The sequence below is a fragment of the Oxyura jamaicensis genome, chromosome 4, assembly GCF_011077185.1.
Source record: "Oxyura jamaicensis isolate SHBP4307 breed ruddy duck chromosome 4, BPBGC_Ojam_1.0, whole genome shotgun sequence".
In the NCBI taxonomy this organism is placed as follows: Eukaryota; Metazoa; Chordata; class Aves; order Anseriformes; family Anatidae; genus Oxyura; species Oxyura jamaicensis.
The window spans coordinates 95636898-95652794 of record NC_048896.1 but is presented as its reverse complement, the minus strand read 5'-3'; the positions used below and the strand labels follow the sequence as shown (position 1 = coordinate 95652794).

The 15897-nt window shown below is 52.3% G+C and overlaps 1 protein-coding gene across 1 annotated transcript in view; it reads left to right on the top strand.

Moving 5' to 3' along the window:
* Window positions 1-15897, top strand: part of DYSF (dysferlin) — a 75627-nt gene that overhangs the window by 39971 nt on the left and 19759 nt on the right. Inside the window, 10 exon segments of the mRNA XM_035324108.1 lie at window positions 633-644; window positions 1449-1547; window positions 2229-2357; window positions 3049-3204; window positions 5315-5406; window positions 7992-8162; window positions 8731-8873; window positions 11290-11429; window positions 13349-13437; window positions 13709-13804. Of these exon segments, the coding sequence (XP_035179999.1) occupies window positions 633-644; window positions 1449-1547; window positions 2229-2357; window positions 3049-3204; window positions 5315-5406; window positions 7992-8162; window positions 8731-8873; window positions 11290-11429; window positions 13349-13437; window positions 13709-13804 (1127 nt within the window).

Sequence of the window (15897 nt, the reverse complement as noted above, 5' to 3'; positions counted from 1 at the left end):
TCTGCTGCCCTGGATGCTCATGGAGCTGCTGGGAGACTGCTGCTCAGGCTCCCTCCTGGTGAAACAGTTCCTTTTCTGCTGCTCCTGGGTTATAAATGCCTTCCCCGTTTTAGCAGCAAATGCCGAAGCTGGGCACTCTGGAGCTTGAAGGGGCTTCGTTTTGTCCCTGCACTGAATGGAGAAGGGTCACCATCCTGCCACCAGCTGCCAACGAGCTTCTTTCCCAGCCGAAACTGTAGGCTGCGGTCACTTGGTGTGAAACGTGTCCAGCACCGATACTCACCCCTCAAGGCTTGGCAGGGGCACACGGGGTCCTTGAGGTCCTACCCAGGCTCAGGCACAGCCCCTGGCTCCGGGAGCATCCTGTACCGCGGCCAGGACCAAACACCAGGGATGCTGCTGGCTAAATGAAATCCCTGAATCAGATGCTTGCGCGGTGAAGCCATCGGTTCCCTGGCTTTTCCATTTGAAGGCAAATGAAATCATGTCCTTTGCTATTAACATTCCAGCTGCTTCCCTTGCCTCCTTTTTTTTTTTTTATTATTATTTTTTTTTATTTTTTTTTCCCCTTTTCTAATATCAGTGGAAATCAGCAAAAATATCTAACCAAATTCTTTGTCTTGGGGCTGCAGAAGATACCATGGGTAAGTCGTCAGATTAGTTTAAGTGCTTTCCTTGTAACCCGGTACCTGTGGAATGCCCTAAGAAAGCCACGATGGTCAGAGTGTAGCTTTTTAAACAATAAAACAGGGGAAGCGATGAAAGGCAACATTAAAAAAAGAAAAAAGAAAAAGGAGGCAGACGAGGCCTCAGAGTTAATTTATGTAATATTTCTATTAAAAACAATGTCTATTCAAGACAGCAATTTAGAGTCTGTGCTGCTGGCTTAAAATATAAATCCAATAAACCTCTATTATGATTCCTCCATTAGGTCAGTGTGATGGAATTTTGTGGACTTCTAAAATAAGGCATCATTATTTTTCAGGAACGTTTCATGCATCGCAGGCAAAGCCCCTTCATCTTCGCTTGTATAAATTTCAGAAATGGTGCTCTTATAAAATGTATACATTTTCTGTAGCCGGCAGCCGGCTTTCTTCTTGGAACAGCATCCCCAGAGCTGAAATGCAGCTTGCGTAGCAGATGAGGCAAATGCACCTTGGCGGCGTTGTGGCCACGGGCGGTATGAGTTCTGCTCAGTTATATGGACAGTGTCAGTGAGAAAAGGGTTGCACTCTTCCTGGGAGACGTACAGCACCTGAGGACCACTATTTTAGGTGGAAGTCGCATTTGTACATTTATTTTCTTGCACATGTGGGGATGGGGACTGCTTGAGTGGGGAGCTGGGGGGGTGGCGGGGCAATTCCCATCCCAGAAACCCAGCAACTTTCCAGGCATTTGGAAGGGGTTTGCTCGTGGAGGTGTATGACCCTGGTATCCCTTGCTGCCAGGAGGAAGAATTCATTGACTGGTGGAGCAAATTCTACGCTTCCACGGGAGAGAGGGAAAAATGTGGTTCCTACTTGGAGAAGGGCTTTGACACCCTGAAGGTAAGTGGCCTTGGCTGGCCCTGGCTCACTGGATGGGAACAGTCCCTGATGTTTTTCCACCAGCTTTGGGTTGTTATTTATTTATTTATTGTGAGCATTTAAGCCTTTCTTTCTTCCAAGGAGAAAAAAAAAATCATTTTCCCCAGAAAGCAGGTATTTTATTTTATTTTATCTTTAAAGTAGCTATTCTGTTTTGAACACTTGATTTGCTTTGCAAACTTTCCACTTTACAGTCTTTAAGATATTGTCACTTTACTAAGTGGCGGAGGAGATGGGGAATTGCCACCTTGAAAGACCTTTGGGAAGGAAAGCCAGAGACTGTTACGGGAAGAGATTTAGGTGCCCTGTTACAGGAGGTGCCAGAAGTAACACAGGAGCCCAAGCAGGACTGAAGGGGGGGAAATGTTCCCGGGCTGTAAGGAAAACGCTCCCAGCAAGGAGCCCTCTGGTGGATGGAAAACGCTCTGGGAGACCTGGGCACACTCTGGGTCTTCTCTGATGTGCTGTAACTTCTTGTCGGGTTCCCAAAGGTCTCTTCACCTGTCCTGGGGCAGCAAGGATGTCCCTGGGGGGGGGCATTTCCTCCAGACGGAGAAGCTCGGCTCCGTCTTGCCCCGGCTCTGCTGGGACACGCTGCCCGGGAGCAGTCCCTGCCCTTGCCCTCTGGTTCCTCTTCCCCAGGTCTACGAGACGGAGCTGGAGAACGTGGAGGACTTCGAGCATCTCTCCGACTTCTGCCACACCTTCAGGCTGTACCGCGGGCGGTCGCAGGACTCCAATGATGACCCCTCGGTCGTGGGGGAGTTCAAGGTGTGACAGCCCCTTCCAGCTGGGCCGTGGCCAGGAGCACACGCGGCCGGGTGCTCGGAGCTCTGTCTGGGGGGGTATTTGTGCAGTGCAGGGCAGCCATGGGAAGTCTGCTCTTTCTAACGGAGCAGCCCTTAGTCTGCTTTCAGGAGAAGGATTTATTTTCCTTAGCTGCTTTTCTGGAATTCCTGTTCCACTTTCTTCCCCCAGACAGCACCCAGAGACTGATTCCTGTCACTTCTCTGGGAAAAAAAACAATCAGCTCTGGTGAATAAAACACTTGCAAATTTTCCCATTTTCTCGCTGAGGATGCAGCTGCCTCTCCCGGGGACCTTAATGCAACAAATGCCTCAGCATAAACTGTCAGGGGGGAGATCTGGGGGGCAGCAAGGCTCCTTCACACCTTTGCAATGGCTCAAACGCCAGTGAAGAAGAGATTGAGGGCAAGCAGGATAGTGGGGCTCTGCGCAGACTTATAACAGGGTTAGCATCAATGCTTCAGCATGGGATGAGCGCTGCAGGCAGCTTTCCTCCCTGCTTCTGTCTCCCTGCTTGGTGAAGAGCCCGGCAGGCCATGCTCTGTGCTGGTAGCTTGGAGCGGGCCTGGGCTCTGTCCCCAGCCCACGGCCACCCGCATGCATCGCCGCGAGCACGAGGCCCGTCCCAGCGGGGCTGAGCCCCTCTCTCCTTGCAGGGGTCGTTCCGAATTTACCCCCTGCCCGACGACCCGAGGGTCCCGGCGCCGCCCCGGCAGTTCCACCAGCTGCCGGCCAGAGGGCCCCAGGAGTGCCTCGTCCGGGTCTACATCGTCCGAGCCTTCGGCCTCCAGCCCAAGGACTCCAACGGGAAGGTATGCTGCTGCTTGTGGGGTGGCTCGCCCTAAAATTTAGCAGCAACGTTGACAGCAACAAGGGGAAAACGTTCCCCTTCTTCCTGCCTCCGCTGCTGCACCTGGGAGTCCCAGGAGCCAACTCTTCTTCCTCCATCCTGAGGGATTTTTCAGTCGGGCTAGTTGAAATAGCTAAATTCATTTTTTTTTTCTTCCTTTTTTATTTTTTTTTCTTGTACCTCCGTGCCAAAGGAAACAAAATTAGGTCTCTCACATGACTGCTCTCTGCAGAGCTTTGCCAGTCTGAAAGAAAAATTCAGGGCAAAAAGAAAATTGTGTCGGTTCAAAAAGAAAATGTTCATCTTGTTTCAGTTTGAAAAACAAAAATAAAAACCTTAGGGAAAAATCTTTCTTAACTCTCTTTGCTCTGCTGGAAAACAGTTTTTTTTTTTTTTTTTAAAGAAAAAGGTAGGAAATATTTTGACACAGACAACTCCAAATTACTTTCTAATCTGCCCAGTTATTGAAATGAGGGTTTTCAATTTCTTAGAAATCTCCCATAAGGGACTCCTGAGAAAGAAAATCAAGGAGCAGAAAAAATGCCCCCCTTTTTTTTTTTTTTTTTTTTTTTTTTTTTTCACTGAAAACCGAAGCCAATCCTAGCTTGGCCCACAGCCTTTTTCCCTGTGCTCTGCTGTCTCCTGAAGCTCGTCCCAGTCAGGGGCAGACCAAAGGAGAGCCCAGCCCGTGCTCGTGCTGCTGACCTCTCCCAGGCACATCCTTCTCTTCTTAATTAATCCTCAAGTCGGAGAAAACTGATAAGGAGCTTGGACTGGGTGCTTTTTCCAGACTGCATAAATCACCAAGGTTTTTCCCAGTTTATTTTTTGTTTGTTTTTGATGTTATCTGAGTAAGATGCTGGGTCCCTCCAGGTGTAGGATTCAACCTAAGTGAAGAGTTTTTGGTGATTTTTTTTTTTTTCCCCTGGAGGAAATGATGACTCAGGTCGATTTAACCACTTTTCAGATTTATGTTGCTTTCCCTGAATCATGTTAGTTATGAGCGAGAAGCTTAAAAACTTTTTTTTTTTAAAAAAAATCTGATATAATTCTGAGATGCACAATGAGGCTTTATGTTAAAGCATGCTTCCATTCTCTTTTATTTTTTTAAAGTTATTGCATCATATTGAAAAAAAAAAAACATTTTGAGCCACATTGTCAATGACACAAAATGTTTTTCCTTTGACATTTTGGTCTCTTGCATTTGTAAATCTATTTTTGAGTAGATCCCAAACTTATAAAAAAAAAATTGTGACCTCCGGGGAACCCTGAGGTTCAGAGAAGGTGACTCAGATGGGTGAACGGGAACATCCTGAGGAATCCAGAGCAAGCCCAGTCCATCAAACAAGCCAAAAACAGTTCCTTTCATGCTATTTCATTCCTTTTCCACCTCATGGGCCTCAGAGGGATCTGGACACTTGTCCCACACTGCTGACCGGTCCCTTGGTCATCCCTGAAATGGAATCGCAGTGCAAGTGGCCCTCGCCAGTGGTGACAACCTCTGGTCGGACTGTCCTGTCCTCAAAACTGGGTGTGAATCAGGGGTAGTGGACGATCCTGCTGGCTGGGACAGGGGTGGCAGAGTTACAGCGCATCAGGTTGTGTCACGGCACATGCAGCTCCCTCAGCCCCGTGCTGTGTGTGGCTGTGGGCCCGCAGTGCGGAGCGGGTGCTGAGCTCCCGGGGGGGCACCCGAGGGAGGGCAACGTGGCTGTGCTGGAGGGCACGGCCTGCGAGTGCCGTGGAGGGAAGGGCAGAGGGAACGTTTCCTCGTGGGATGTGAGGGAACATTTCTTCTCCCCGAGGGTGGGTAAACACCCGTAGCAGCCCCCTGGTGGGGTGCTGGATGCCCCCTGCCCGCAGCACACAAGCGCTGGGACGATGCCCTCAGGAACGCGCTTCAGCTCCTGGTTAGCCCTGAGGTGCTCAGGTGTTGGACTTGGTGACTTCTGTAGGTCCTGTCCAACCAAACTGAACCGAACTGTTCTGTTCCATTCCAGCCTGTCCTATCCTCTCCTGTTCTGCTACTGCTGTGCAGTGACTTCTGCATTTATTTTTATGCCCATCTTTAGTGTGATCCCTATGTGAAGATTTCAGTGGGAAAGAAATCCATAAATGACCAAGAAAATTACCTCCCCTGTACGCTGGAGCCTGTCTTTGGAAAGTAAGTTTTGGTTCAGTCTGGATTCCCTGGGATTTTTATGTCATTTTGAGGGAATAGAGGTGGTCTAGCCAGAGCTTTCTGTTCCCTTGGTGCACTGTCAGCTCACATCCAGCCTGAGTTGCTGAAGTGGGTCTGACCTTGGCTTGGTCACTGTCCTACCCCCCATGGTTCACATTCATCTTCTCTCTGGGACTCTGTGAAGCATGGACTGGGTCTGCTCTGTCACCAGTGGAGAGTGAGGAGACATCAAGAGGGTTGTTTAGACCTGAGATCCCCCTGTGGAGGCTTCTGCCTCTTCCCACTGCTAGCAGAGGGAGCTTGGGGCAATGCTGTTCCTCATTTAGGCACTTCTGTTAAAACATCTGAAGAAAAGAGATGATGCATGGAGGTCTGTATCACTACTGTGACACGGGACACCTCCAATCACATGCCTTTGTGATAAATGATTGAGTCTCCAATAGGATTCCAGTTTAAGTTGTCAATTTATTAGAGGAATAAAGGCAAGCAAACAGCGCTGGGTGTGCCAGGAGTCTCCACTCCACCAAGACACACCCCCACAGTTCCCATTCTGGGTTTATATCTCCTCTACTTATGCATATTCATCAGGGGGCGTGTCCTCCTTCGAGCATGCCCTCTTCTTCTTCTGGAATCTTCTGGAATCTTCTCGAACCTTCTTGACCCCAGACCCCATGCATGTTCTCCCTCCCCCCCCCCAGTCTTCTGCCTGGCAACAGCTCTGCTCCAGGCTGTTCCTGTCAGGAGGCCATTGCAGAACACACGAACTATACACAGACATTAACCACCGAATATAAGAATATGAGAGCCATCTCCATACACTGATCACCAAACACAATAACTATATACCTACATTAACCATCTCCATTTCCCCACTCTTGTGGTTATACAAGGATGTATAAGACAGTCACGTTTTATCATGTGGCCCTAGCGTTGCTCCGCATTGACACGAATCAGATGAACACATCTCACACCTTGAAAAGGAGTTATTTTATAAAATTGCTGTTGGCTGGTTGAGGAACACAAAGTTCAGACAAAAAGGAAAAAAGGTTGTCTTCAGAAAAGGGTATTCCTCAGGGCTGGAAAGCACCGTAGGGATGAGGCAAAGCAGAGGGAGGCAGAGGAAAGCCTGGTGCTCAGCCTCCACATGCTGATTGTTCCTGGGTCTCCTAGGCAAGCTGGGGCTAGGTGGAGGGTGTTGTGCTCCAGGACAAACAGGGGTCAAGCCCTAAAGCACGTGAGGTCCTTCTGGTTTTCTTGGGGCCTCTCACCAGCTCAGGTTGTCAGTGCTGGGACAGCTTCCCAAAAAAACAAGATGCAGACGGAGACACACCACAGCAAGGTTGGGGCAGCAGGGGTAGGGATGGCAAGGGCGATACCGGTGAGGTCTCGAAGGACTGCGTGGATTAGACAAGCTGTTTCCTCCTCAGCTGCCAAAGCTCTGCCTTTCCTGTGGGGCAAAGGGGGTGCTCCCCATGGAGCGTGAGGGAGCCCTGGTCTGCGGGGAGCTCCGCTCCCGGGGCAGGCCCCCTCTGCCAAACCTGGCTCCCGGCCAGCGGCCGTCTAGACAGCGCGCTGCGCCTCCCACCCCGTCTTTAAAGCAAGACGTAAAACCGAGGTCCTGGCTGCCGGCGGGCTATTAAACCTCCCGTTTCACGAGCTTTTCCCTGGGCTGCTGGCTGCCTGCCAGCTTTAGCTAATTACTTTCTGCTGACCCCAGTTCCTCCCGCACTCTTAATTGGTGGCATAATCACTCACTTCCCCTCCTTAAAAGCTGCTGCGGGGTGGGTGCTGCTGGTGGAAATGGGCATCGTGTTCTGCCCCTGAATTGATGGTGTTTCGGCAGCAGGTGGAGGGTTTTCTGGTGGCACTGGGTCAGACTCAGACTGTCCTCCATCCTCACCCTCCATCCCACCTTCCACATCTCTAAGGCCCTTAAACAGGCTTCGTCTGGATCACGGTGTTGTGGTCTGGGAGGGTCTTGGTGCTTTGTCTCTTACTAACCATTGTTTGAAGAGGTCGAGGAAGGTTTGCTCTTGTTTAATGTTATGTCACTACATAGACTGCAGTGTAAGGATGGCAGAGGGGACAGCACAAAATATGGGTGCTTGGGACTGGCAGGGGAAGATGAGGAGGTTTTGGGGGGTTCAGGCTGACCACAAGCTTGGCCTCCTACTTTGGATTTCTGCTCTTCAGGCTCAAAGGGCAGTTGGTTTTTCAAAGCTGTCATTTCTTACCCCATGGCAATGAGGACTCCTGTCTCTCAATGCCTGCTTTTGTACCCAGGGTACTGCAGTGACTGCTGTCACTTCCAATTAGCAGGTGGAGAAACTAAACAGGGCCAAAGTTTGCTCGAGGGTAATTCAGCCAGGCAACGGGAAACCCAGGGCGTGCTTACTCGGTGGCTTGTCCGTGAGCTAAGCCAGCACAGCACAGCACCAGCAGAACCACAGAATCATCTAGGTTGGAAAACACCTTCAAAATCAACCATCAGCCAAACATGGCAAAGGTGTGCCGTGGAACACGCAGCAGGCTGATCTCCATCTCATGGGTATCTCTTGGTTGCACAGGATGTTCGAGCTGAGCTGCACCCTGCCCCTGGAGAAGGACCTGAAGATCACGCTCTATGACTACGACCTCCTGTCGAAGGATGAGAAGATTGGGGAGACCGTCATAGACCTGGAGAACCGCTTCCTGTCAAAATACGGGGCCCGCTGTGGGCTTCCCCAAACCTACTGTGTGTAGGTATCCCTGTAGGCTTGGGCAGTGGGTCTCTGTAGCTGCCAGGGCTTTGCAGTGCCGAGGTGGCCATGGGGACCAGGGCAATCCCTCAGCCCAGCCTTGACCATAGGTCTGCAGTCCCAGGGACCTGGCTGATGCCATATTGCACTGCAGAGATTTGTTGTGAGGGACAGATTCCTGCTGGAGAAGTCCCCCAGTTTATATACTTCCCCCAAGCCCTGGCTCTCCTCCAGCATCTTCAAATAACATAAATCTTTGTGAGATCCTGTTACGACCCTGACACCTCATGGGCACACCACAATGAGGGCACTGCCCATGCCCGGGAGCAGCTGAAGGGTGATGCGGTGGGTCTGGGGGCTATCAGGGTACCCCAGCCCTGCAAGCTGGGGCTGAGCAGGGTGTGGGACAAGCAGCCCCCTTCACTGGTGGGCCAACGTGAGCACAGAGCTGGAGCTGGCTGCACCTTCCTCAGCACAGCCCTCTTTGGTGTAATGCTGCTGTGGCCCCTTACTGAGGCCGGCCGTTGTTTTATCCCGTGCTGAGCTGCTGTTTTCCCTCCTGCTTCAGTTCTGGACCCAACCAGTGGCGAGACCAGCTCCGTCCTTCCCAGCTGCTTCACCTCTTCTCCCTGCAGCACAACTACAAGGCTCCCACCTACAAGTCCGACCGGGTCATCTTCCGGGAGCAGGAGTACATCCTCTCCGAACTGGGTAAGGGGCTGCTTCGGGGCTGAGGGTAGCTTTCCGTTATCCAGAGCAAGGCTTGGAGCTGGAGGCCATGAGCACATCACGGGGGCTTTCTTGTCCTGCTCCTTTCTGTGTGAGTGGAGGCCAGGAGTGGGTGACGAGCACGTCGCTGTCCTCACCTTGCTGCCCACCTTTTCCAAGGTCAGCTCTGCCCCCCCAGGCTGCAGCTTGCACTTGGCTCTTCACCAAACCCGAAGGGTTGAACCCAAACCTGCAATCCAGGCACTTTGAGCACGGCTTCTCCCTGCCTTTGCTGCTCGCAGCAAACCGAACACATGCAGGCTGGGAGCAGCGCAGCCCAGCACAGAGAGGCTGCAGCCTGGCTTCCAGCTGCTGCTGGGCTGAGGACCTCAGGGCTCTGCGTTTCGGGGCTGGGGGCACTAGAGGGAGACAAGATCATACGCACAGTGCCGGCACAGCCGGAGCGAGGTGTGCTGGCAAGGTCGGATCAGCCGACAAGGAGGAACCATCACGGGGAGGTACGGAGGCATTTTTTCGTTTGCACATCCCTCCCCCCAAACACCACTGACACCTGAAGTTTCCTGCCCCTCTGATGGCATCCTTGGGGGCAGGAGCTTGCCTTTTAGAGGAAACCCTGCTTTAAAGCATGGAAGGGGGGTTTGGGCTCAGGGAGGAGGCGAAACCCCAGGGCACGGGGCCCAGGAGCAGCAGTTTGGCTAACGAAGGCCGCTGCAGGGACAGGAGCAGTCCAGGGCTGATGCCCGCCTGTGCTCGGGGGAGTCGAGGCACAAATTTGTGGTATTGGTCTTGGGAGGAGGAGCCGGGAAGCCACAGCTCCTTCTCAGCCTCTTGTTATGCGAAAGGTTTTCAGCGAGGGCTGGAGAGGTGTTAAACCGAGCGGGGGCTTCCCCCCTCTCCCAGCCTCTGCCTTTCACCTTCCTCTGCTTTAATGGCAATCAGTTCAAAAAAACAGAACAAAGTCTGATGCTTGACCTCAAGGAGATCTGGAAACCAGCTGTGTGTGCAGAGCAATGTCAGATCTGAACCTGGCGGTATAAAGTGAAGCTATTAAACACGAGAGCATGGGTTTTACAAGCACTGCACCCGGACCATTATTCCATAACCCCCACATTTGTTGTTTTCTGAGAGGGGCTTTTTCTTTTTCCTGTGCGCGCACACGCACGCACACACGCCAGGTTTCCACTGCTTGGGAAATGGCCCACATGTCTGAAGTTAACCACTTCAAGACACTGCCAAGAAAGGAGCTGGGATATATCACCTGAAAGTTGCAGAGCTGTAATAATATTTATGGAGCGCATTTCATTTCAAAGGTCCTTGAAGGTGCACGGCCTTGAAACGAGGCTGCAAGGCAGCCGTGTGCCGGGGAGAGCCCTGCACAGCCCCGGCTCGGCCCTGGGGACGGGCAGGGAGCAGCAGCTGTGGCTGAGGCCCTTCACGTTTGGTGGGACGAGGGTCCTGAACGAGGGGTGGAGAGGGCAAAAATGTCCGTTGCTAAGTGGTCTCGTCCAGCAGTGCGTTTGTGGAGGGGTTAAGGGCTGGCGTGGAGTGGGATGAGGATGTGGAGGTGGTTTCAGGGACCAGGACGGGTGATGGAGCTGTGCTGGTGGTGCCCATGTGGGCCTCAGCTTCCTCTCATTTCTGTCTTCCTCCCTGAACCCAGCAGAGAAGGAGCAGGGAGCTCCCCCCCCCTGCACTCCTCTCTGCCCAGCCAAAGCCCCTGGCTGGCGTTAACTTGTAGGATCACCGAATCTTAGGTTGAAGTTGGCAAAAACCCACGAGATCATCAAGTCCAACTGTCCCTTAACACTACCAAGTCCACCACTAAGCCATCTCCCTCAGCACCACGTCCACACATCTCTGAAATACCTCCAGGATGGGACCCCGCCACGTCCCCGGGCAGCCCGTTGCAGTGCCCATTGCACAAAGCTCTGCTGGGGACAGGAATGGCAGCAGAGCGGCAGCGTGGGCTGGATGGCTGCCAGCCCCAGCTGCTGTAAGTCTGGGGGTGCTGGGCCCTTAGAAGCACTGCAAGCTGGATCAGACCCTAGATTCCCCTTTCCATGTGCTTCATCTTGCAATGTTTCACTGTGCTGGGGCGTGCTGTGGCTGGGGTGGGATTGTGCGAGCCCCCCTGCAGGTCCCTGTCCCATGGAGCAATGGTTTGCCCGCGTGTCCCACCGGGACCACGTTGCTCTGCGCCCTGGCGTGTCTCCGGTGGTCGATTTGCAAACGGAGCCTGAGCTCCTCCTGCTTGCTCCTGGCTGCAGTGAGGTTGGTGGGCTCCTGCTTGCTCCCGGTGCTCCCCCCGGAGCAGCATCCCTTGCAGAGCCCCCCCCGGGGTGATCAGCACCCTGCCCGATGCGTGGCGTGACACTGCTCTTGCTCTGATCCGTTGCAGAGGATGGCAAACCCATCAACCCCCACCTGGGGCCGGTGGAGGAGCGACTCGCCCTGTACGCGCTGCGCAAGCAAGGGCTGGTGCCGGAGCACGTGGAGACCAGGCCTCTCTACAGCCCCCTCCAGCCAGAGATCGAGCAGGTGAGTGGTGCTGCGTGCTCAGGATGAGACCAGGAGCATCATCTCCCTTCCGCCCGGCGCTAACCGGGTGAGATGTTCTCCGTGGCCTGGGCGCATCCTTTGGAAGGTGGCTTACGGCAGGAGGAGACATTTCTGGGAGAGCTCCTGCTGCTCCTGGAGAGGTGTGCATCACTGGCTGGCTCGCTGTGAGGCCGTGCGGGGTCTGTCTGCCCCAGGAGGTGGGCTTCCAGCGTACGGGGCAGAGCAGAGCACTTGCTGTCAAACACAGGCTGGAACTCAGCTCCGGGGCTGGCTTGGTCTGAGTGCTTGGGGAGATTGGCTCCAGCCTCCTGGAATAGGTGTTCACTTCCATCAGCATTTGCTCACAAAAGCCTTTTTTTCTTTTTTTTTTTCCCTTTTCTTGGGAAAGCCATTTCTGATCTGAAAGCGTTGATGTAGAATTTCTCTGTAATGACAATGCTCCTGCAGGCTCCTTTGGCAACGCAGCATGATTTCTGCAGCAGGAACAAGTCCTTGGAGGCATAAAGTTTTAGTACTATTGCAGGCTGGATATTTCTAAGCCAAAACAAAAGCTAAACGGGCTTCTATCCAAAACCAATCAAAACCCAGGTATCCGTATTTCACCTAACCCCTTTTCTGTGATTAACATGAATGTGGCTTTATGCCTTTGGACCAAAACGTGCTGCTTCCTGGAGAACACAGTGATTTGTCCTCATCTCTCTTACGTGTTCCAGTTGCCCAGCAGAGGCAGCTTCGTGGGACTGACTCTGCAGCTGGTGGAAACGCGCACGGATGCTGAGCCACACCGCTGCAGCACCGTTACCTTCCTGGGGTTTGTTTTTAGCCAGTCCAGTGGAGTTGCTGGCTGAAGTAAATGCCCGGCCAGCGGCTCTAACACCTTTTCAGGCCAATTCACCCACTGAAGTTCATGACTGGATGCAGGAGGTGGCTGCTGTCAGCCGACCAGTGGGTTTGTGCTGTCCTTACAGTGGTAGTGTCGGACCAGCCTTGGAGATTAGGAAGGGTGTTTCCTCCGTGTCTTGGGCTTGCATATGGGCAGAGCGATCAGGGTCTGCCTTGCTCTGGTGCTGCTAATCGGGAGTGTCCGTGGTGGTGGTGCTGGGTCGGAGGGGATTAACCTGGCTGGCTCAGTGGGTGTTGCATTCGCCACAGCTCCCAGAAGCGTGGCCCTGACCCGCCGCAAACCCATGGAACAGGCTGGCTCCATCGGGCTGTTTGCAGCGAGCTTAAAGGGCAGATTTTAAAAGTTTTCTGCTGAAATGGAAGATTTTCTTGCCAAAAAACAAGCAAACCACAAAGCCCTCTGTGATGGGCTGATTCTCAAAGGATGCCTTTTTTTTTTTTTTTTTCTTCAGACCCTTGAGACTGTACAATAAAATATTTTATTGGCACCCATTGGTGTTTTACAGCAAAAGGGACCACCTAAGAAATGACCTCCTGAGATTTCAGCTGCATTTCTGCTGCTCTTTCCCTGGAAGGATTATCTGAAAGTGGAATTCGCTTTCCTCATCCCGTCCTCCACTCGCATGGTCAGAAACCCGTAAGCCAGCTGTTCAGCTGGTGGCAACTGGTGTGACACAGTGGAAAATGAGCGAGCTGCTTGCTTCTCCAGCACCTCCCATGGACCCAGCCCTCAGTGTGGCCCTAAGTAAAGATATTCAGCCTTGGAGAGCAAACCTCGAGTGCACCTTCAGCTAATTCAGGCTGACCTCTTACAGGCCATTAATACAAACCCCGCTATCACTAAAATTCTCAGTGACACTTCTCCAGTGAAGAAACCTTAGAAATCAAAGGAACTGTGGAGCACTTGATAATTTCTGTGCTGGGTCCTGCTGAGGAGGTGAGGGTGACCCAGACAGCAGGCTCACCAGGCTTCTCGTGTCTTTCTTTCCATGCAGGGAAAGCTACAGATGTGGGTGGATCTGTTTCCAAAATCTTTGGGTCAGCCCGGTCCCCCTTTCAACATCATGCCACGCAAAGCCAAGAGGTGACTTCTTTTTCCTTCCTGACTCGGTGCAGCGCTGGTTCCTGCGCCTTCTCCTTGGGGGGGGAAGAGGAGAGGGCTTGGAGATGCCGGGTGGGGAGGGATCCACCTGCTCAGCTGAGGGATGTCTGAGCAGGCTTATCTTCAGGGGAAAAATGGCTCGTATCTGAGCTCCTCCAGCTAAATAGCTGAATAGCACGACCAGGCTGTTGGGTGGGCTCCCGACCAAGATTTCCCCCTCTCTCATGTCTCTCCTGTGTCCGGTGCCCCTCAGGTTCTACTTGCGCTGCATCATCTGGAACACCAAGGACGTCATCCTCGACGACCTCAGCATCACCGGGGAGAAGATGAGTGACATCTACGTCAAAGGGTAAGCCACCCCACTTCTGTGCCCTCCGGGTACCGCGGTCTGAAGGCGCAAGAGCAGCAGTCAAGGAGTTAAAGTGCATCAACACTGCTGCGGTAGCACGAAGCCCCCATGGGCTGAAGGGGCCATTCACACCTCTCCTGCTACGGAGCCAGCTCCTTGGCAGACACCTCTGTGCCGGGCTCGTAATCGCTTCACCTTGTCAAGGATTTCTGTGCATCTCTGACAGTCAGATGCTTGCGTTACAGTATTTATGTTTAGGGAGATGAGAGCTGGGGAAGCAGCCTGGCCATTCGAGAGGGGGCCGTACTCTGCATTTCCACCGCGTGGCTCTTTCCCGGCTCCTCTCCTGGGACGGCTGTGGGCTTGTTCCATATCCATAGGTTGGCTTGTTTGTGTAGCTGCTTTTTTTGGAATTCCCTTTTTTCCCTGAAACGCACAAAAATGTGGCAACCAGCAGTAACTCCTCTGGCACATTCCCTTCTCTGCCTGACTCCATTTATGTTTTATCTTGTGTAAAATGGTGCAGTCCCAGCCAAGGGACTTACTTATTTTGTGCGTTCTTTGGATTTATGGACAGGAAGAGGTAGGATTTTGAAACAGACTGTAAATCCCTTTTTTACAATCCCAATTTTCCTCCTGTAAATCCAGAATGCGCGCTGCTTACCTGGTATTCACATCAAGTGCATTGTTATCAGCTCCAGCTAAGGCGCTCTGTGCACCTCGGGGCTCTGAAATAGCAGTGCTTGCAGGGGGCTGCGGGAAAGAGAGAGCATCCAGCGCCTGGGGAATCCCTCGCTGGGCTTGTACCACCCCCAGTGACCAAGCAAGACTCGCAGTGCTGTAAATGAATTAAAAACCTTGCTTGACTTCTTCATCTTCCCCCTGCAAACGGCTGCATCATTCCCATTTCTGCGTAAGGCATAAATAACCCTGTGAGCAGAGGAGGCGATGGTCCTTCCGTGCGTAAGCGCCTGCCCCACGGACAGGGGCTGGTCCTGGCACCCTGTGGGCAGAGCAGCGATCACCACCACGGCATGGTGCAGCTGTGCTGGGGAGCCTGGGTTTGGGTCAGCTTGATGGGTAAGACGCTGTTACCCGGGGCTGTCTGCCAGGAGATCTCCCAGCACCCCTCTGAGGAGGTTTTTGCCAGATTGATCCCCATTTTACAGAGAAATCACCCATTAGGCAATACCAGGACCCGAATCTCTGTGTCTTGGGCGTTGTCTTTTACATGAAGTGTAAATCGTTGCCTGCCCGTTAGGGAGGTAAATTAAATAGGCACTATTCTATCATGAGTAAGACAGAAGTCATCAGCCTTTTATTTTAATCAATTTAAAATATTATTTATTGATAGTCTTACAATGGCATGAAAAGGTCCCAACCAAGTTTAGGTCTGGTTGTGCAAGGCTGGGCACAGAGAGACTCCTCTTCCCAAAGCCTTGTGCTGTAGGCAGACAGAAGTGCAGAGCTGAAGATGGTTTGGGGTTAAGAGCTCTGTTGGTCTCTATCATAGGTGGGGGATTTTTTTTTATTATTTTCATGGTCACATTTCCAATAAAGTTTCATGCCACCGAGAGGATGGATCAGCCAGGTTTTGTGGGAGGTGGGAGCCTTTCCCTCATCGTCCTGTGAGGTTTTCAGGATATTGCGAGACTAAACCAGGACTGCTCCGAGCAGGTTGGAGCAGAAGTTTCCAGAGTCCCCTTCCAGCCAACAACCACTACAATGATGTATGTGGTATTATCCAGTACCTTTAAACCTCATCTTCATGCCTTTTGGGGTTCCTGAATAAAAGGATGGCCTTGGTCCTCCCAGATCTTCCGCGTGTGCTGAGCTCAGTGGGATATGTATGTGCTTCGAGGAGAAAGTCACCTCTTAAATCTAGGAACCCATCATTGCCTTTGGATATTGCACCTTAAGGTGCATGGACTCAAAAGTTACTGGATGAATCAACAGGCTAAAAATCCATCTGGCCCTGTTAAACACAAAAACATTGCCTACATGCCCAGGAAGTCTCTGACCTGCAAGTCACCGCGGGCTGGAGAGGTGTTGGGAAGGTGTCGCGTGTTGGGAAGGTGTCGCGTGTTGGGAAG